This window comes from Neophocaena asiaeorientalis, unplaced genomic scaffold (genome assembly GCF_003031525.2).
Source record: "Neophocaena asiaeorientalis asiaeorientalis breed wild unplaced genomic scaffold, Neophocaena_asiaeorientalis_V1.1 scaffold844, whole genome shotgun sequence".
In the NCBI taxonomy this organism is placed as follows: domain Eukaryota; kingdom Metazoa; phylum Chordata; class Mammalia; order Artiodactyla; family Phocoenidae; genus Neophocaena; species Neophocaena asiaeorientalis.
In genome coordinates, this window is record NW_020175044.1 from 14,743 (window position 1) to 37,923 (window position 23,181).

At 38.9% G+C, this 23,181-nt stretch overlaps 1 protein-coding gene across 1 annotated transcript; it reads left to right on the forward strand.

Moving 5' to 3' along the window:
- Nucleotides 1-2,179: 2,179 nt before the first annotated feature.
- LOC112412015 (coiled-coil domain-containing protein 150-like) lies at nucleotides 2,180-22,167 on the forward strand. The gene is made up of 12 exons (XM_024763448.1): nucleotides 2,180-2,503; nucleotides 5,917-6,045; nucleotides 6,943-7,112; nucleotides 8,164-8,257; nucleotides 9,072-9,241; nucleotides 10,155-10,281; nucleotides 13,587-13,781; nucleotides 14,222-14,290; nucleotides 14,383-14,544; nucleotides 15,267-15,353; nucleotides 21,423-21,533; nucleotides 21,809-22,167. The coding sequence occupies exons 1-12, from the start codon at nucleotides 2,180-2,182 to the stop codon at nucleotides 21,923-21,925; spliced, it is 1,755 nt and encodes a 584-aa protein (XP_024619216.1). The 3' UTR covers nucleotides 21,926-22,167.
- The last annotated feature ends 1,014 nt before the right edge of the window (nucleotides 22,168-23,181 follow it).

The window sequence follows — 23,181 nt, forward strand, 5'->3', positions numbered from 1 at the left end:
ATAAGAGGAAGAAAATGTAGAAATACACACAATTTGGAGATTTGTGAGTAAATATTAATGATTTTATTCCCCCAAATCATCTTTTCTTTAAAGTGAAAGATGTGAGTAGCCAGCTTTATGAGTTAGTTTTCAAATATAATTCAGCCTATAAGAACTCTGTTAATTCAACTTTCGTAATTCTCTGTGGGTAAACACAAGACTCTTGTCTCCTTACATATTGACAATTCTAATTATCCGTACTCAGAAAGGGTTTTGAATACTAGATACCACAATTCCTTTAAAATTGAAATATTTTACCCACAATGTCTCACTGTTATATTCATGAGTCATGTTAATTTGGAGTTTCCATAAATGCTATAAACCAAATGAATTATCTCAGTACATGTATAGGGCTATAGCCTACTTTTATTTGTTGAAATAGCGATTTTAGTTGAAATAGCATCATTAGAGGGCTTCCCTGGTGGCGCAGTGGTTGAGAGTCCGCCTGCCGATGCAGGGGACACGGGTTCGTGTCCCGGTCCGGGAAGATCCCACATGCGGCGGAGCAGCTAGGCCCGTGAGCCGTGGCCACTGAGCCTGTGCTCCACAACGGGAGAGGCCACAACAGTGAGAGGCCCACGTACCGCAAAAACAAAAACAAAAACGAAACAGCATCATTAGAAAACCTTAGGATTGCTTTTTACAAGTTTTAAGGATTTTCTGTGGTTTTTTTTTTTTTTTTTGCATAACTTGTGACATCTTTTTTTTTTTCTGTTTTGGAGTATATATACATATATTTCATTAATGAGATAATGAATGATAAAAGTTAAGCAGCTAGAAGAACAGCTACATTCTTTTACTGAAACCAGTTCACAGAACGACCATCTACGCAAGTTCAGTAAGGCACTAGAGGGCAAATATGCTCAGGCGTGATTAATAGCTATAAAACAGATTGCTTCTATGTTGTTTTAATTAGCTTTTAAGAAATTGGTGCCTTTCTCCCCACCTCACCATATGATCCCAGAAAGATGATTATTCTCTCACTTGACTCAATTTATCAAAAATATTTTTAAACACCCTTGATGTACAAGGTTGCACTCAACCACAGAAGAATTCATAAAGATGCCTGAAGCAGTATTGGGACACTCAAGTTGCTTATGCTCTAATTGCAGGATTAGGAATGTACTCAGCAGACTTTATTATAGAATAGAAGGTTATGCCTTTCAGAAACAAAATAGATTGTATTGTGAGCATGTATAGGGAACGTCATCATGATGAAAGCATCGAGAATCTCTATCATAGAGGAAGTGGTTTTTTAATTTGAGCCTTAAAACTTTCGGCAGACGTGAGAAACAAGTATCTTTGGGTTTTTGGGGGTTTTTTTGCGGTACGCGGGCCTCTCACTGTTGTGGCCTCTCCTGTTGCAGAGCACAGGCTCCAGACGCGCAGGCCCAGCGGCCATGGCTCACAGGCCCAGCCACTCCACAGCACGCGGGATCCTCCCGGACTGGGGCACGAACCCATGTCCCCTGCATCAGCAGGCGGACTCTCAACCACTGCGCCACCAGGGAAGCTCTCTTTGGGTTTTTAATTACAGGCAAACGCAGAACTCATTGCTAACAAGATATACCTGCAATAGCGCACATGAAAGAGGTATTAGTAGTGAAGGTGCTTACTTGTTAGCATGGTGGCTATTGAGACTGAAAACCGTTCATAGGTCACATAACAATTTAACATATGAACAGAGAAAATTAGACAAAGATATATAAAACATTTAGTGAAGAAAATAATCCAGGAATATGTTACTAAAAGAAAGTGATTCATTTCAATGATTTACAAATTTATCACATTATTTATTTTTAATTTTTAACACTGTAAGCATGTGTAACTTCTTTAACTATGTTTGTGTATGTATATCCTTGGTAACCAAGCAACTAGAATGTGTCTTCAAATGGAAGGCTGCTAGGGTTCTAACAACCTGACTCTACTGGTAAAGGGGACCTCATTAGATACGCTTTGTTTCTTCACTAGGACATACTTTACACTAGTATTTTCTTCATTCTGAAAGCAAACGAACACATTTTTAAGTATATTTTCCATCCCAGCTTCATTTAGAACGTTGTGTTGTTTCTCATAGTAAAGGGGGCACTCACTGAAAAATAATTCTAGGTTTAGTTAATTTTGTCTTTTTAAATTGGTGATGCCTCCAAGAAGAAGGAAGTCTCCAGAGAGGCCTGCATCTTCAAAATTCCTTGAAAGCTATAGGCCCCATGTCAACAATATAAAGGAACGAACTTCATCAGCTGGTTTGCCCAGTGTTAGGCCAAACCCTACACGCCACGTGACCTTTGCACCTACCCTGGCTTCTGTGAGGTCTTCTCAGGAGATCGGAGACTCTAGGATCTCTCTAAAGACTCTTTTGAATGCCATTAAAACCATGGAGGGAAGACTGGAAGGTAAAATAGACATTCTTGCCTCAAGACCATTAAATGATGAGTCACCAAATTTTCTTTACCAGGATTCGGTAAGTGAAGACCACAAATTAAATCATAAGGAAATTTCAGATTTATACAACGATGAAGAAAAGTAGTAACATATAGAAAGATAACATTTGGAGGTGTGAGTAACAACAAGGAAAGAATTTCTTCACAAACAGGAAAAACTGATGATGTAGATCAAAACCATCATTCTGGCTATTGCATACTTAATTTTTGTTTTGGACACAGAAATGTCATATTTGGCTTAAGAGTAACCATTGAGATTTTTACTCTAATTTTCACTTTAAAAATTAATGCTAATAGTCTTAACATTTATAGTAAAATGGGTAAAGCCTGATTTTAAAGTAGAAATACATAAATAGAAGCCCTGAGAACTTGAACACTGGAAAATACTTTCCAAAGAAAACTTACTAGAGCATCCACCTTAGTTTGATATTTAAAAATAGAAAGTACTATAGATTGTCTTCTAGAGTTAACTACTATTTAGACCCTTTTTGTAAGCACTTTTGCTAGTGGCCTTTTCATATTTATAAATATTTTATAAACACTGGTAAAATTATAAAAACTATATTCTTCCTAATGTACTTTTCTAGAACAAAATCCAATAGGTTTTCAAAACCTTATAAGTTAGCATCTTTTGTACTATTCTTGAATCCTTGCAAAGAAATTAAAGTATTTTTAATGTTACACGTTAAAAGTTATAAGGAAGTATAATATTGAGGAAGATGTGGGTGAAAGGCATTCTTCTTTGCTGCTGTTTGGAGTGCCCTTTTCCTGTGGAGGGCAATTTGGCTCTGTTTATCACTTTACGCCCACAGTTGTACTTTTTCCTACAGATACACTAGCTTATACATAAGACATGTTTACAAGGTTACTTTCTGAAGTATTGTTTGTTATTAGCAAAAGACTAGAAACAACCAAAATTCCATCAGTAAGAGGCTGGCTAAATAAACCATGGTATACCCATAGTTTGGAATACTGTTTGAAGATATATTTATCTTAATCATAACATATCTATTATTAGGTTAAAACAGTCAAGGCTCAGAAGAGTATACAGAGTATTTTAATATTTGTGTGCAAAAGGATTGGGGCGATGAAGTATACATATGTATTCACTTTTGAATAGAGTCTCTCTAAAATGAATCATAATAAATTGGCAACATTATTTTCGAGGAAGGAAACTGGGTGGCTGGGAGATTTTTCACTTTATCCTTTTGTACCTTAAGAGTAATGTGAATGTTCTACCCATCCAGAATAATTTTATGAACACTTTATTTTCAACAGAAGTAAAAGTAGAGAAAGGATGGTCTTTTCATCAAATGTGCTAAAGCAATTGGGTATCATATGTAAAAACAAAAAAACAGAATACCTTTGACCCATATATAAAAATTAACTCAAAATGGATGAAAGCCCTAAAGGTAAAACCTAAAACTGTAAAACTTCTGAAACATAGGATGAAACCATTGTGATCTTGGATTACACAAAGATTTCTTAGATTTGACATCAAAAGCATGATCCATAAAGGAAAAAATGTAACATTGACAACGTATGCTCTTCAAAGACATTGTTAAGAAAATGAAGAGAAAAGCTACAGGCTGGGGGAAAAAACATTTGCAAATCACATATCTGATAAAGGTCTTGTCTCCACAGTTTATTAAAAACTCTCAAAACTCACTAAGAAGGAAAGACAATCCGAAAAAAAAAAGGCACAAAGTATTTGAACATGTTTCACCAAAAAAGATATATGGATGATAAATAAGCACTTGAAAAGATGTTAAACATCAGTTATTAGGGAAATGCAAATTGAAACTGCAGTGAGATACTACCACACACTATTAGAATGTCTAAAATTGAAAAACTGATTACCCCAAGTGTTAGTGAAGATGTGGAGGAACTCTCATACATGGCTGAAGGGAATGTAAAATCACTCAGCCACTCTGGAAAATAGTTTGGTAGTTTCTTTAAAAGTGATACATATTACTACCATACAACCCAGCCATTCCACTCCTATGCATTTACCAAAGATAAATGAAAGCGTATGTCTACACAAAGATCTGTATACAACTGCCCAGAGCAGCTCTACTTGTAATAGCTTAAAACTGGAGCAACTCAAGTGTTCAGCAGAACACTATTCAGCAACATAAAGAGGATTGAGTGAATCTCAAAAAAACTGCTGAGTGAAAAATCATTCAAAAATGAGTACATAAAATATGATTTCATTATATAAAATTCTAGGAAATAAAAGTGAATTTGATTGTGACAGAAAACAGGTCAGTGGTAGCCTTGGGTGGATGTGTAGGAACAGGGAGAGATAGAAGTGGGGGAAATTACAAAAAGGCATAAGGGAACTTTTGGGATAATGGAAGTGTTCATTATCATGATTATGGTTTATACATATATCAAAATTGTCCACTTTAAATATACATAGCTTATTGTATGTCAACTATATCTCAGTAAGGCTGTTTTAAAAAATGTGAATGTATTATACTGAAATTAATTATTTTTAAATGTTTAAAATAACATTCTTGAAATGACAAAAACAGTAGCGATAGAGAACAAATTAGTGGTTGCCAGGGGACATGGGATGAGTTTGGGGGAGGGTGTGAACACAGAGAAGTAGCACAGTGAGTTCTTTGCGGCAGTGGAGCAGTTCTGTATCTTGATTGTCGTGATCACAGGAATATGTGCATGGGATCAGATTACATAGAGCTGTGTGCATGTGTGCATACACAGATGAATGCAGGTTAAAAAAATGGTGAAAATTGTAAGTTTTGTAGTCTAGTTAATCTCATTAAAGTCAGTTTCCTGGTTTTAATGTTGAACTACAATATAAGATGTCATCATTAGAAGCAGGGAAAAGAATGCATGGGGACTCTGCACTAATTTTGTAACCTCCTGTGAGTCTGTATTTCAAGATAAAGTATTTTTTAAAAGAGTAGTATTCAGAATAGTATGATCATCTGAAATAACTGTGTAGATATACTAAAAGTATTTCAGAGATGTAAAATTCTAATACTTCTAATTAGGATTAGGACACTATTTAGAACACTTCTGTAACACTATTTTCTTGACACTATTTAGTACTTCTTCACCTTTGCTTTTATGATATTAATTTACGTTGTATTTTCAAATTCTGTGATAATCAGTTTCTCCCCCGTTTTTCATCTTAGCATCATTGTCTTATCTCCCTTACCTTCATTCTGTGCTTTCATAGAGATTGACATATATTAGAGATTTGCCCATGTTTATTAACAGATTTTTTTTTTGCTTTGTAGTTTTAAGGGGAAAAACAGCTACTAAAGCTAGTTTTTATTTACAATAATATATAAGCATATTTAATTAAACATTTTAAATTTGGTTTCTAAATTGCTGTCTTATTCTAATTGCTGATTGATTGTGCTTTAGGAGAATCATTTATCATTTCTTTTTTTCCACTAAGGTGAAATCCATTCTTGAAAAGAATGAAGGGGAGCTCTCACGAGTTGTGAAGGTTCGTGCTGCAGCCCTGAAAGAGACTCAGAAGTTGAAAGGTGACCTCGAAGCTTTGGAGGACAGGGGGAACAAGAAGGCAAGACATCAGTCCTTTCTGAAGTCTGTTACTGAAGTGAAGCGCTTCTGAAATCTTTCATGAGCCATATTCTTTCTTTTCTTGTTACCTTTAGTAAAAAAAGAATGAGGATTGATCAGAGGAGGATTTTTTTTTTCCTAAAAAAGGATAACTTTAGAAGAGCTCTAAAATATTTCCCTTAAAAATACATGATTTAACTCCCAATGGTTTTTTTTTTCTTCTTGTCTTAAAATAATCAAAAGTCCTATCTTTTTCTGTTGAAAAACATCTGACCTTGGTATTAATAACCACCTACTTATGTTCTATTAATGTGATATAACACTGTTAAGATTTTATATTAAGTCAAATTACCAGATGCTTTCTGCTTAACAGTGTGTGTCCTTAGTGGGAAGAGGGGTAACATCCCAAACTTCTTGACAGCAGGTGCTAGATTTTGCCCCTCTGAAGAGGGCTGTGAGTCACATCACTCTTCAGCAGCTTCCACTTTCTCTTGTGGTCCTTTTTCCTCAGATAATTCTGATGGGCTTCAAATGTGTTATTTTCTTCTGACTCCATGGTAAGATAGCTGAGGAGGGCTAGTGCAGGCCAGTCTGGGACCCCCCTCTAGACCCAAGAGGCTGTTGGTCTTTATGTCTCTAGTTGATACATGTGCCGGACACGACAACAGTTAGGATGCGCTGCAGAGTTCTTCATAGGATCCATATGGTCTAGGGTCTAGTTTTCTCTTTCTCAAAGTCAGAATAACTTAAGAAACAAAATAAATATAAAATATACTTTAATTATTCCTCTTAGCATTCTACCAGACCTGGTTTCCATACTCTTCTAGAAGTCATGGGACTCAGCAGAAGAATAACCAGAAAGGATCAAATATCTTTGTCTTATTTCATTTTCTATTAGGTGGGAAACTTTCACCGACAACTGGCAGAAGCTAAAGAAGACAACTGCAAAGTTACAATCATGTTGGAGAATGTGTTGGCTTCTCACAGTAAGATGCAAGGTGCTCTGGAAAAAGTGCAAACAGAGCTTGGGCAGAGGGATTCAGAGATTGCAGGCCTCAAGAAAGAAAGGTACCAGAGATTATTTTTCTGTCTTTGTACTTGTATTTTTCTGCTGCCTTGTAGTAAAGAACAGAGTGCAGTCAAGAAACAGTCACTTTATATTGATTCCCTTGTGAAAATAAAGTAGTAAAATGGTATTTAAAGAGCTAGCAAATTCAGGAAAATCTGGAATTATAAATAAAAATGATATCCAAAAATTCTCATATTTTGTAGTGAGGTAAATAAGTATGTATTCTAGAAATTCATGTGATATATGCTGTTTTATCCTTGCTGTTTTCTACACCATTTATACCTGCCCTTGGGTCTACAGAACGGTAATTGTCAAGATTAAAGCCCAGTGTCTACTTCTGTTTGAATTAATTATCCATTTATTAGTATCCTATTTATTTTAGATGAATCATTCTGAGAACTACTTTTAGCCATGTTTTATAAGTGAACTCCTTTGAATGTTTCAAACATTACATAAAAGTTTCCCTTTTAGGTTAATGAACAAATGGTTTGGGTTTAATCAGACCTCTAAGACACATTGTAATACATTAGTGGTGCATATTGCCTCTATGTTATGGGAGAACAAGTGAGTTTTATATTCTTCATTGTGCTTGTTTTCTTACATATTATGAATCTGTATTACCTCTGAACTTAAAAAAAAGTCAAGGGGATGGTATTAAAAATCGTTTACTATTCACAATAAAATTCTAGGTAAAAAGCAGAAATCTCAACAGCAAGCCAGTCCATATAGAGGTGATATATTTTTGTACTAGTAATATATATAGTATAAAGTTACCAGCCCATAAGTTAGTCATTAACATGTACTGATAGTTTAATATATAAAGCCAAATTGAATCATAAATGGAACAAGTTTTTAATCCATACGAAAATTAGTTTCTTAACCTGAAGCTGAGGCTACTAATTGTCACCTGCCAACTCTCAGATATTCTGAGCATCTGTAGCCCACTGCATATGCCATTTGGGCTTCCTGGAAGGTGTCCTGTAACTCCCAGTGGTATCATCCTAGATGGTACTTTTCTATGGTCACTCTCCCTGTGCCCTTCATTTATAGGGCTCTAAATCAACAGCGGGTACAGAAGCTGGAAGCAGAAGTGGACCAGTGGCAGGCCAGGATCCTTGTCGTGGAGGCCCAGCACAACAGTGAGGTAGAAGCCAGGTTTTTATAGATGATAATGTTGATATTTTTTATTTTATTGGGATATTGCTATTTTGGAAAAACGGAGTAAAACAATCGGGTAAATTTCCTTTCCATTCAAGTCTGAGTTTTGAACAGTGACATATTTCCAAATGGGAAATGGGTCTGCGATCTTACAGTGAACCATTTATTGGCAAACCAGAACCATAATTATGCCTAACTCTCTTTGTCTTATATGGTCTGCATTCTTTTCATGTATTAATGCATAAGTGAAGTTAAAGGGCTTAGAAAACAACATAACTTTAGTCAGAAGTAGCTAGAATGATCCCACTAAATAAGGAGGCATACTCACATGTGTTTATAGGTGTATACACACATGAATATGTATCTACACGTATGCACACATATAAAATAGAGATATTTCCTATAAAAAGCTTTTTCTAGAAGGATATACAGGGAACAGTTGCCAGTTCTTATCTGTCCAGGCAGTGAGACCAGAGGGTCATAGGATCAGGAAGGGAGGAGTTTAACTGGTTTAAAACTTTAGAAATTAGGATAAATAAGTTGGCTCTATTTTCCAAAACTCTCTAGTGACCAGTGGAGCATACCCTTCCTATCACCTTCTAAGAGTCTCCTAAGGACTGTCTGTAATAAGTTCTCACATATATATTCCAGGCATCTGGAGTCTTTGGTTCTGGTTCCAAACAATTATTGTTTCAAAGTTTAAAGAGTGAATATACAGTGTTATGGACTTCTTGTGTCTGTTACAGTGGAATTAAAAACAATCTCGTGAAATTAAAAACAATCATTCTTCTCTCTTTCAGATGGAGCCTCTACAAAAAGCTCTAGATGTAGCTAGAGAAGACAACAGGAAACTGGCTATGAGCCTGGAGCAAGCTCTCCAGACAAATAATCATCTGCAAACAAAGCTTGATCACGTTCAAGAGAAATTGGAAAGCAAAGAACTTGAGCGACAGACTTTGGAAACCTTCAAGTAAGGGCAGTACAGTCGCAGTGAAATTAGGGAGAGCCTCTGGGAGAGTAAGCTTGGCTAATTCACATAAACCAGTTAAAGCCTTTTTCCCTGTTGAGCTAGTACTCCCAGCAGAGCCATGTGAAGGAAGCAGGCACAGTGGAGCAGAGCAGATATTAGCTGGCTGGGGTACGCTCCTTTTCAGCTCTCCCCTCGTCTGCTGTCGGTCTTCTTCCGTACATGAAGGTTTAAACCAAGTTGGAAGGGACACTTACATGTTTCTGCCAAACCTTTTCTGTCAGAAGCTTATGTGTCCTTTAAAAGTATGATTTGGAAAAGGAGAAACAGAAGCATGGTTGGGAATAACCCCTCCAGGAGTGGGATAATTCCATTTAAGCAGCTGCTAAACCATTCATTGTTTTCAGTTTTGTCCTGAGATTAGTTAGGTCAAACCCATCAAGTTCAGGTCAAGCCACTAAAGTTTTTTGTTAAACTTTATCTAGGCAAATAGGATTTAGATATTAATAACATCCCATGAAAATTTATACCCAAGGGAAATGCATTGTGCACGTGGATCTTTATTCCTTTCACGTAGTGAACATACTGATATAGCAGGCAAGTATAAGCTAAAGCAAAGAAGGTGTTTTTCGTATTTGTAATCTGTACAAATTTTATATTCTGGTGAAATGTTGCTGGCTCAGGACTACTGAGTATTGGTTAAAACAAGAGTATGTGTTTCACTCTTTTGGGTGGATCTCTTTCTTTTGAATGACTTTTTGTTTTTTAATGCTGTAGGTAAATGCTTATTTCTTCTTCTGTTAATGAGTTCCAGATCAGTGATTTTTACCTGGTGACTTATCTGCTTCTCATTGGTAAATGACATCTACTAAGATGTTTTCTAAAGGTGATTTATCATCTCTGTTTTTCAAAACAGAGAACAGATGAGTGAAGAATCCAAAATAGAAGCAGAACTGCATGCTGAACGCATAGATGCTCTAAGAAAGCAGTTTCAAATTGAGAGAGAAACTGCAAAGAAAGCAGCACAACGGGAAGTGACTGAGGTATGGAGGCAAGTGACGAAAGTCTCCCTCTAGGTGAATGCCTTTGAAGAGGAGAACCAGCTACAGGATTTCCGAGAATGGCTACAGTTGTTCTTTGGCTCTTCTAATCCCCCTGTCGCCAGCAAGCCAGATACATCTCTATGCTGTTTGTAAATTAACACACAAAAAGTTTCTGATATACAGTTATCTGCCCAATGAAGGAATGCCTTGATGACAGCCTTCCCACTGGAGAATAATAACTGAGTGGGAAAGAGGAAGGAGGAGACCGCCATCTGCTAGACAGATGGCAAGTCACCTGTCTCCTCAATTCACTTAACTAGCATCCATCATGCACCTACCTCCTCCTGAGAGGCACAAGTAAAAACAGCAGAAGATGTGGTCTGTGCTAAATGACCCCTTATTTAATTGTCATCTCCACTCTTTACATGAGACAACTAGGAAGACAGCAGAAGATGTTTCTTGGATAGCTAGAAGCTGTGTACAATTTTAAAGGAATTCAAAAGTAAGGGAAAGTTTGTTTTAGGCTGGTTGGGTGATCGAAGAAGAAGGGAAGCTTGACGAAATTATACAGGGTTGAGACTGGCAGAGCTGACAGGGCTGTGACACTCTCTGTGTAAGAGGATGAACAAAGCTTAGTTACAAAAATAAATAGGACATGTGAGCAAAGAAAAAGGATTTGCCTCTCTTGATCAGAGCAGAGACTTTAGGAAATTTCTGAGAAAAAGGGGTTAGCTTAGATGAGACCAGCTGGTAGACGGCCTTGACTACCAGAATGTTGGATGGAAAGTATTAGGTAAAAGTAGAGCACTGTAGGTTTCTGAGAAGGCTATGAGCACAATTTTAGGTAGGTTAGTCTATTAGCAGTGGAGAGTAGGTAAGAATGAAGAGAAACTGGAAACATGGAGGCTCAAGGGAACTAGAGCAGTTACTTTGGGCTTCAGATGATTAGAGCCAAGCAAAGTGTTTCTGTTGAAAATAGAGAACAATCAATCAAATCAAAAATCCATTTTAATTAATAGAAAAATCAGACCCTAAATGTATCATAAGCAAAGGGGAGGGAGTAATTAAAATAATTCCAAGACTTGTTTGGGGCGGCCGGCCTGTATTTTGCCAAATTTAGCGCAGTTAGCAATTGCACTTGAATCTGACTTTGTGACTGTGCGCTGTCAACTATTTACACGGTGCTTTGTAAATCGAAAAAGCACTGTATATAAGTGTTAAAAAATATTATAAAAACAATTTCTGTGGGAAACAAAAATGGGCACTGAAATTAAAAGTACCTTTATTCAGAGAGAGTTGTTCAGAATACTTAAAAGTTTAAATCCTTTTCACAGGGATCAGTAAAGATGGTGAACTTGTGCAGGAGAGACCAAGGAACATGTCTTGAGCAGTTAGTGGCAGGGGTGGGCTCAGGGTTTAAGCACTGTTTAAGACTCCCAGCTCTGCCTCTTATTAGCAATGTGTAAATTTACTATGTGTAAATTTACTATCTGTGCAGATGACTTCACTTCTGAGTCTCAGTTTCCTCAGTCAAAATGGAAATCATCACAACTGCTTTCCAGGGTGGTTTTGAGGGTTAGTTTTTAGGGCTTACCCAGTTTTGACAAAGCTGTGATTGAGGTAATGGTGGAATATCTAACAGAAATTGAGTTGGGTGATAATAAAAGACTAACACTGTAGTGTGAGGTTAGGATCTGAGAGAATGAGCAAGTATAAGAGAAAAGGTAACAAATAATTTTGACTTTTTTCTTTGACATGAGTTAAATACTTACCAGCCACAGAGAATACCACCCTCCTCCTATCTTCTCCCTTCTCTGCTGCCATCTCTTCTTCCTAAAAATCAAGTGGTACTCATTTAAGGGCATATGAGGAGGAGGGGGAACTCAGTAAAATGATTTAAGTAATGTTAAAAGATAAATTGAAGAATAATAAAAATCAATTTGAATCAGGCCGTATGCAATCAATTGCAATAGAAAGGCGCTCTGAGGAGTTGTATAAAATGAAAGACTTTTATAGGCAGAGGAAAGCAGGAACAAGGAAGTTATACTAGGCAAAAAAGTAGATTAGTTACTAGTAGCAGAGTTACTTCCTTTAAGGGGTGGCAGGGGTCTGTCAGGCAGATTACTCAACTAATGCTGATCGGGCGATTCCTGATTGACTGGTTTAAGAGTCCTTTTCTGGAAGAGCCAAAACTGTAATTAAGTCTCAGTTTGGTGACATAAGGCTTAGCATAAGTGACTTCATTGTGGGCCTGTTGTCTTGTTTTTAATAGTAATCACTATGTTATTTTTCCACTAGACAAGTTCATTAAAATTTCTAAACAAAAAGCAATATTCATAAGAACTATAAACTATGTAAATAAGCTACAAGGATATATTGTACAGCACAGGGAATATAGCCAGTATTTTATAATAACTGGAGTATAATCTATGAAAATTTTTAATCACTATGTCATACACCTAAAACCAATATAATATCGTAAATCAACTATATACCTCAATAGAAAAAAAGCAATATTATAAAAATACATGCAAGGATAGTCAATAACTGATAGGTGTATTTACATAAACTGCCATATAATTTATTTCCACTTCTCCATACATGAGGTCACAAGTGACAGAAAGAGACGAGCTTAAGCTTTTTTTTAAAAAAAACAAAACCTTTAAAGCACAGCAGTGAGCACTGAGCAATTAGTGTGTGCCAGGCTCTATATTCCTTCTCTGCCTCATCTTGTTTAACTGTTACATGAATCCTACGACGTAGGCTATTCACATACTTTTCCAGTGATGAACCTGAGGCTTAGGGAAGTTAATTATCGGAAATTACTTGACTAGTGTGTGGTGAAGCTGAGATTTTAACTTCTGTCTGATTCCAAAGCCATGCTCTTAGAAAGCAAATGATGAACATACATTTACATTATCTGTTCTAAGAAAAATTGTGTTCTTTAGTGTTAAAAATTATGAAAATCACTGAGAGTGTTTCTCCACAAATCTACTTATTATTGCCTCACTTACCCTCCTTTTTTAAATATCTATTTATTTGGCTGTGCCAGGTCTTAGTTGCAGCACACAGGATCTTTAGTTGTGGCACACAGGATCTAGTTCCCTGACCAGGGATCAAACCCGGCCCCCCTGCATTGGGAGCACAGAGTCCTAGCCACTGGACCACCAGGGAAGTCCCATCACTTAACCTCCTTTTTAAAAGAGAGGTCCAAAGAGAACAAAATATAGGGACACAGCTAAACATAAGCTTCTCTTACTGAATGGAAGGTTAAAACATTCTAATTTTCCCTTTGTATCCCACAGCTGAAGAAAGCCCTTGATGAAGCCAACTTCAGATCAGTGGAGGTATCCCGGACCAACCGAGAGCTGCGGCAGAAACTTACAGAGTTGGAAAAGACACTGAACAGCAGCAAGGAGAAAATAAAGAGTCAAAAGGCCCAAATTAAGCTCCACTTGTCAGCTAAGGCGAATAATGCTCAGAATATAGAGAGGATGAAGGTTGTATGAGAAACCCTAACTCTCCTCTTACCTCCTTAGTATCTGATGAGGATCCAGGCAGGCAGTGGTGTCTGGGGAGGATGGTTTCAGAGCACTACCACCACCATGGGTTCTCTGGGAATTACAGCTACACCTGGGAAGTGGGCAGATTGCCTGGGGGGAGGTGGGGGGAGACTTTTCCCACAGAGATACTGCTGCATCAGTGTTTGGTTTCTCATTAGCTGCCAGTGTCACATTCTGGCTCCCCAGCTGTCTCTTCCACAGTGATTGTACAAGACTTTGCTCTTTCGGGGTCAGGGGGCTGGATGGGAAGGAGAGCCCAGCAGGAACTGGTAACTGTGGATCTCATGTGGGATTCTTTCTGTTAGCCTATAGGCAAAAAGAGCAAGCCAGTTTTTCCACTGATCATCTTTCTATGTTATTTCCACATTTACTTTCAGCAAATAGAAACAGAATTGAGGCAAATGGAGATAATTAAGGATCAATATCAGAAAAAAAACTATGAACAGGTATATGATTTCCACACACTCTGTTTACCATTCACATGAAATCCCAAACTTGGACAGGTTCACCAACCGTCTCCCTCTTTGTGCCCTACCAGTCACTGAGTATCCAGAAATTTGTATCTGAAATGACTAACCTACAGAAGGAGATGCAGTTGTTGGCCAAGAGCCAATATGATCTGTCAGCTCGGAATAAACAGCAAGAGCTGCGACTCGAGGCAGAGTGGAGGAGGAGGCGGGAGCTGGAGCATAGGTGCCAGGTAAGAGGGGTCCTAAGACTCATCTCAAAGATTACCAGCAAAGGCCATGTGCAAAACCCAGCATGAGGGCACCTGGCTTTTCTAGGCTGTGTAGAAGACAAGCTTACGAGTCGTTCATCTTAGCTAAGTCCTTAGAATCACATCTAGGAATGAAGCCTGGAGCTTTGACTATGGCACCTTGTCTTCATGTTCAACTTAATAAAAATGATACTCATTTTTAAAGAACGGCTAAAGCTCACATATGCAAAGTACTAGTTACTAAGTAAGACTTCTGAACTTAATAGTGTTTCAGGAACTTTACACCCCTTGGTTCTTCCCTGTAGCTCAGATACATCTGTTGCCGTTACAGGACTTTTATCCACTCCCAACCTAATGAAAAGCACATTTTATTACGGAAAAGGGACTTCAAGAGACCATCAAGCTCTTGCTTTCCAACAGAGATTGTCTGCTATGAAAAGTATTCCCCAGTTCTGGAAAGAGATGTTAATCACATTTTCTCAGGAGAATCTGTAAATCAAAATCTGTAATCATATACACAAATGTATACTGTAGGTTAAACTGAAAATAATAGTTTTTATCTTATAGTCTGGTAGCACCTGCAGTTAGAAAGTACCCCATCATACTTTCATAATTTGGTTGCTCATTTACTACAATAATGAAGCTTTTTCTTCCATATATAGTACATTGGGAGTTTGTAAAAAGTCTTTGTATCACATTTTCAGGAATTGGAAGAAACTATTAGACATCTGAAGAAATGTAAAGAGGCAACAGAGAATAAACTGAAAGAAGCTAGTGTGGAATCAGAACAGGTGAGCCAGACCCACGGACATGAAGACTTAGACAAGCTTCCTCAGACATGATGACCCCGAAACACAAGTCAGTGTAATATCCTTCAGTAACATAGCTGTCAGGAGTGCAAAAGGCAAGAACCAATACCTTACTCAGTATAGCTTCTGTTATAAAGAATAGTTTTAGATTAAGATTCTGTGTCTTGATGAGACATCATAGAATGCTAAAATATTGATTGATATTGACAAATATTAACTTGGTAGTCTAAGTCCCTGAAATTCCAGAAATCCCTGGAATTGGGATTGACATATATACACTAATATGTATAAAATAGATAACCAATAAGAACCTGCTGTATAATAAATAAAATTCAAAAAAGAAGAGATTCTTAAGCTAAAGGTATCACAGTGACATTGCTGCCAGTTTATCCTTTTTGTAGCCATTAAATTACATGATAATATGACTGTCAGAATGGTATATTGAAAGGAATATGGAGGGGGCAGAGTGAAGATGGTGTACTAGGAGGACGCGGAATTCACGTCTCCTCACAACTAGGGCACCTACCAGGCACCAGTGGGGGACCACTGACACCTAAGGGGATGGGAGGAACCCCCAGAGACCAGGTAGGACATGAGGCATTGGGGGGGAGTGAAGGAAAAGCAGAGGTGGGATGGGACTGGCACCTGAGAGGCGGCTGGGGGAAGGGAAGGGATTCCATGCCCGAAGGGGGAAATTTGGGGACCACTGGGAGGGCAGAGGATCAAAAGGGAGCAGGGCCAGGTTTCCCCTGCCCAGTTGGGCCCCTGGGAACCTGCTGAGATCCTGGGCCTGACCCTCTGCCCACTGAGGCCCCCTCCAGCAGTGCGGGTCCTGAGGGAGTGGGAGGGAAGAGGGAGCAAAAATAAAGGCTGGACCTGTGGGACCAGCACCCCTGAGGGGTGGCTGGGGGAGGGGAGGAGTTCCTACACCCAGTGGGACCCACCCACGGTTAGGGGTCCAGCAGCAAAGGGGGAGACCCTGGAGGAGACAGTGGGGGAGGGCACAGAGGAATGGAGGGAAACAGGGCCAGCACTTTCCCTGTTGGGCTCCTGGGCCTAATCCTCGGAGCCTCTCTCCTACTGTGCAGAGCCCAAGCCCTGCCCCTACACCCCCACCCAAGGCCCCACCTCTACACTCAGAGACCCCCTCTGAGACCCGCTCCAAGGCACTGGGCCTAAACCCCACCCACACACCCTCACTCAGGGCCTTACCTCCAAACTCCAGAACTCCACACTCCAGAGGCCCTCCTTTCCTTCCACCCAGGTCCTAAGCAGAGGCCCTGCCCCACACTTGAACATCACCCCACCTAGGCCCCACCCCCAGAGCCTTTTCCTGCTATGGGGCTCCTGAGCCTAGGTCCTGCCCCACCTTAAACCCCACCCCTGCCTAAGTACCACCCCTGCCTAAACCCCACCCCATAGCCAAGGCTTTTTTTTTTCTTTTTTCCTCTCTTAGATTGGGGTTCTGTTTTACCTTGTTGACTCATTGTTGATTCTCTTATATTTTTATATTTCCTAATCTTATTTTTCTAATTTTACTTTATTCTTTATACTTTGTTGTTCTCTCCTTTTGGCTTGTACCCTCCCCCTTTTTTCTGTTGTGGTTTTATTTTACCTTGTTGCAGTTTCAATTATAGTTTTGTATTTCCTAATATATTTATCTTTCTAATTTTATTTTCTTTTTTATTCTTTGATATTGTGCTGCTCTGCTCTGCTCCTTTTTTTCCTTTTCCTTTTTTACAATGCTACAAAGCTTGCAAGATCTTGGTTCCCAGGACAGAGGTCAGGCCCAAGCTCCTGTAGTGGGAGCTCCAAGTCTGCTGGACGAACAGAGAAACTCAAATCCCAGGGAATATTAATGGGAGTGAGGCATCCTAGAGGTCCTCATCTCTGCACCAAGACCTGACTCTATCCAACTGCCTGCAAACTCCAGTGCTGGACGTCTCAGGCCAAACAACCAGTAAGATAGGAATACAGCACCACCCATCCAAAAAAAATGAAACGACAAAAAAAAAAAAATGTTACAGACGAAGGAACAAGGTAAAAACCTACAAGACAAATAAGTGAAGATGAAATAGGCAAGCCACCTGAAAGAGAATTCAGAGTAATGATAGTAAAGATGATCCAAAATCTCGGAAACAGAATGGAGAAATTACAAGAAGCATTTAACAAGGATCTAGAAGAATTAAAGAGCAAACAAACAAACAGTTACTGAAATTAAAAATACTCTAGAAGAAATCAGTAGCAGAAAAACTGAGGCAAAAGAACGGATAAGTGAGCTGGAAGATAAGATGGTGGAAATAACTGCCAGGGAGCAGAATAAAGAAAAAAGAATGAAAAGAATTGAGGGCAGTTTTAGAGACCTCTGGTACAATATTAAACACACCAACATTCGAAATATAGGGGTCCCAGAAGAAGAAGAGAAAAAGAAAGGCACTCAGAAAATATTTGAAGAGATTATAGTTGAAAACTTCCCTAACATGGGAAATGAAATAGTCAATCAAGTCCAGGAAGCACAGAGAGTACCACACAGGATAAACCCAAAGAGAAACACACCGAGACACATTAATCAAACTATCAAAAATTAAATACAAGGAAAAAATATTAAAAGCAGCAAAGGAAAAGCAACAAATAACATAGAAGGGAATCCCCATAAGGTTAAGAGCTGATTTTTCAGCAGAAACTCTGCAATGCAGAAGGGAGTGCAGAACATAATTAAAGTGGTGAAAGGGAAAAACCTACAAACAATATTACTCTACGCAGCAAGGATCTCATTCAGATTCAACAGAGAAATTGAAATTTTAACAGACAAGCAAAAGCGAAGAGAATTCAGCACCACCAAACCAGCTTTACAACAAATGCTAAAGGAACTTCTGTAGGCAGGAAACACAAGAGGAGAAGGAAAAGACCTACAAAAACAAACTCAAAACAATTAAGAAAATGGTAATAGGAACATACATATCAATAATTACCTTAAATGTAAATGGATTAAATGCACCAACCAGAAGACATACACTGGCTGAATGGATACAAAGACAATACCCATATATATACTGTCTACAAGAGGCCCACTTCAGACCTAGGGACACATACAGACTGAAAGTGAGACGATGGAAAAAAAGATATTCCATGCAAATGGAAATCAAAAGAAAGCTGGAGTAGCAATTCCGATATCAGACAAAATAGACTTTAAAATCAAGACTATTACAAGAGACAAAGGACACTACATAATGATCAAGGGATTGATCCAAGAAGAAGATATAACAATTGTAAATATTTATGCACCCAACATAGGAGCACTGCAAAACATAAGGCAAATGCTAACAGCCATAAAAGGGGAAATCAACAGCAACAAAATCACAGTAGGGGACTTTAACACCCCACTTTCACCAATGGACAGATCATCCAAACTGGAAAGAAATAAGGAAACACAAGCTTCAAATGATACATTAAACAAGATGGGCTTAACTGATATTTATAGGACATTCCATCCAGAAACAACAGAATACACTTTCTTCTCAAGTGCTCATGGAACACTCAGAATAGATCATATCTTGGGTCACAAGTCAAGCCTCAGTAAATTTAAGAAAATTGAAATTGTATGAAGCATCTGTTCTGACCAAAATGCTATGAGACTAGACATCAATTAACTACAGGAAAAAATCTGTAGGAAATACAAATACATGGAGGCTAAACAATACACAGCTAAATAACCAAGAGATCACTGAAGAAATCAAAGAGGAAATCAAAAAATACCTAGAAACAGGGCTTCCCTGGTGGCGCAGTGGTTGAGAGTCCGCCTGCTGATGCAGGGGACATGGGTTCGTGCCCCGGTCCGGGAAGATCCCACATGCCGCGGAGCAGCTGGGCCACCATGTTCCTGGATGGGAAGAATCAACATTTGTGAATATGACTATACTGCGCAAAGCAACTTACACGTTTCACAATTTGTATGGAAACACAAAAGACCCCGAATAGCCAAAGCAATCTTGAGAAGGAAAGACGGAGCTGGAGGAATCAGGCTCCCAGACTACAAAGCTACAGTTATCAAGACAATATGGTACTGGCACAATTTACAAGCAGCTCATGCAGCTCAATATCAAAAAAACAGAAAACCCAATCCAAAAGTGGGCAGACCTAAAGAGACATTCTCCAAAGAAGACACAGATGGCCAACAAACACGTGAAAAGATGCTCACCATCACTAATCATTAGAGAAATGCAAATCAAAACTACAATGAGGTATCACCTCACACCAGTCAAAAAGGAATATGGACTCCTCTCTTGTGAGTTTGCCAACAATGACACTTACTGGGCCCTTAAGGAAGTTACATTTACTTTCTGTAACTCATCAGTTACCACTTCTATAGTAGTCAGGAAGTTATTACCTACCACTGTTACTCTGATAGATGGCTTGGAGTAAGTTTCAATAAATGTTGGCTCTATTCTCATTCACCATACAAGAGGAGACATGATGTACAATGAATGTCATTTCAAGCATCTTTCCCTCAACTTCTGATAAAGAGAAAAGTGGGGTTTGGTTTGGGGATGGATGGGAGTGTGTCTGTCGTCAGGATGCACAAACAGACCTGAAAAATACTTTAGCTTTGTAGCTTTCTAAAAGTTAAATGACAAGCAGAGCTCTGTTTTCTTATCTCACTATTTTGTACCCACACTGTGACCTGGTTAATATGGGACAAGTACATAGTAGCACAAATTTATAAAGGACCTATTACATGGCTGGTGCTGTGTTAGGTGATGGAGATATAGAGTGAATAAGCCAGACAAAGCCCCTGCTCTCATCGAACTTGCCTTCTCCCAAGCAAGAGAGAAATACAGTAGTCTCTGAGACCTCAGAGTCAAAACGTGAAAATGCTGTCCATGAAACATAAATAATCAAAGGGGGAAAAACAGTCATTTTCCTTTTTATTCTAGAGGATATGTTCTACAGCTATTTTGAAGCAACCTTTATATATAATAAAAACCTGTTGGCTCTACCTTCAAAATAAAATATCCCAAATACATAGAAAAGTGCCAGGCACATATAGGCTCTCAATAAACATCTGTCAAGTAAATGAATACTGATTCTAGATCATCTTCAAAGGCAGACTATTAGAGGGACTGTTTTCAAGTCTAACAGATCATTTGGAAATTTGTGCTTAGGAGCTAAAGTATAAAATATTTTGATAAAGGAAATTAAAAAATACCATTTACACTAAGCTGGTCCAGTGTTTTTACTAATTCACTGTATTACCTTTATAAAGCACAGCAGGAAAATCTAGGCTTTACAGTTCAGGGACTTTGGAGAAGTGTTTAGTCTTAGAGAACAGAACTCAAAGTGTGGTTTGAACTACCACATGAATTTTCAATGCCATCTTGTACTTTCACTCCTATCGTAACTTTCTCCTGAGCCCTCTCATCTCAGTTCACATCCAGGAAATATTAACAAATGCATGAAAATCAGGTTTGCATTCATTGTTTAACTCCATATTCAGCAATTCTCTCATCTATAGGAGGATGTGTATTATGTAAACAGGTTGCAAAGACCATGCAGTTAGAATTTGAGTCTTTTAATATCTAAGTAAAGTCTTTTTTTTTAGCAGGCAGACTCTCAACCACTGCGCCACCAGGGAAGCCCTAAGTAAAGTCTCTTGAACTGGCAACTATAGGAAGAAAACTTCCAGTTTAACTAATATGAAGCCCATTTGCTAATTGTGGGGGGAAATAAAGCTTTTAAATTATACAGTGTAAAAAGAAAGAGTCTCGGGCTTCCCTGGTGGCGCAGTGGGTGAGAGTCCACCTGCCGATGCAGGGGACACGGGTTCGTGCCCCAGTCCGGCAATATCCCACACGCTGCGGAGCAGCTAGCCCCGTGACTCATGGCCGCTGGGCCTGCGTGTCCGGAGCCTGTGCTCCGCAACGGGAGAGGCCACAACAGTGAGAGGCCCGCGTACCGCAAAAAAAAAAAAAAGAAAGAGTCTCTTGAACTAATACACAAAAAGATTAAGTGTTCCTTTGTTGTAAATTTTAATGAGAACATTTGTATGTGCAGATAACAGCTAACCTGGAAGAAGCTCAGCGCTGGTTTAACTGCAGACTCGATGGCCTACAACTTGAGCTGACCAAAAACCGGTTGCAGAGGGAAGACAGGTGGCGGGAAAAGGTGGAATATTTGGCTGTCTTAAGCAATTCTGGATTTGTTCCTTCTCAGATTTCTAACTACACAAGTTCTCTCTTCATCCAGCTACTCTCCACTAATCTGTAGATTTAACTACTGTTTGGAAAACCAATGAACTGAATTTCTTTCTTAAAAGTTCTCTCCCAAGCTGTCTAGTTTAGAACCACCTATCTTGAAAAATGACATCCATAAAGACAAAACAGGTCCTCAGCTCTGCAGTTAGTTTCTAACAGTTTTGGGGTGTGTGTTCTTTCCAACAGGACCAAGATAAAAGGCACAACGGCATATCCAATCAGTCTCCTCTACATCGATGGGAGAATAAACAGAATCTTAGACTTGTGCCCAAGAAGTGTCATTCTGAACTAAAGAGAAAGTGATGTCCTTGACAGAGGAGCTTCTTCACTTAGAACAGCTACATCACCCTGATTCCCTGAGCCCAGCAACTAGGGCTGGGCTGTTTCCAACGTCATCAGAACATGAAGTCTTTGATGTGGACTGAAGATTTTGGACCTGAGTTTATCCTTTTATGAACTCTTTGATATCAACATAGAACCACCCCATCTTTTTTGTCCCTTTCCCCATTTTCCCCCCAATAAATTTATATTAATGTGTTGTATGATAGGAGACGCTGTTGCATGATACTTGGCTATTGTTTTAAGTAAATTTTATCAAAAAGCATTTAATAAGGTACTGGATGATTTGGCAACTAAATGATATGATACTTTATTTCAGTGAAATGTCCTAGTCTAACATCTACTAGATAATCCCTGGAAATACGATCACCTGAAAAGTGGTAAAAACTCTCCCACTGTCTAGTAAACGTATACCCTTCTATGCTGGGTAATTACTAGCACACCTTTTATAAGACCATATCTCTATTGGTATATAAGATATCTCAGAGGTTGTATTTGCAGCTTCCTTGGACATTTACAAAGAAGTTTATTCAACTCTGTTCCAGGAGATTATACCTGACCAATGTAGCTCTCCCTTACTATAGTAAGCAATACATTCAGCTTTATCTTCTCATTTCAGATTAAGTAATCCAGATTTAAAGTATGTAAACAGCTGGCATAATACCTGGCTTAATTGATGCTCAAGTAATGGTAGCTGCTGGTAATAGTATTAGGACCTAAATCAAGGGAGCAATTATAAAATTAGAATATCAGACTCTCAGAGGTTGATGAGCCCACCACTCAATATCTAACATAAAAAAAAACACAGCTGGGGACTTCCCTGGTGGCGCAGTGTTTAAGAATCCACCTGCCAAAGCAGGGGACATGGGTTCAATCCCTGGTCCAGGAAGATCCCACATGCTGCAGAGCAACTAAGCCCATGTGCCACAACTACTGAAGCCTGCACTCTAGGGCCTGCGTGCTGCAACTACTGAGCCCGCATGCTGCAACTACTGAAGCCCGCGTGCCTAGAGCCCATGCTCCGCAACAAGAGAAGCCACCACAATGAGAAGCCCACGCACTGCAACGAAGAGTAGCCCCTGCTCTCCGCAACCAGAGAAAGCCCACACGCAGCAACGAATACCCAGTGCAGCCCAAAATAAATAAATAAAATAGAACAAAATACTAAAAAATAAAAAAACACAGCTGAATTTATTGCTTACTGTGGTAGGGGAGAGATA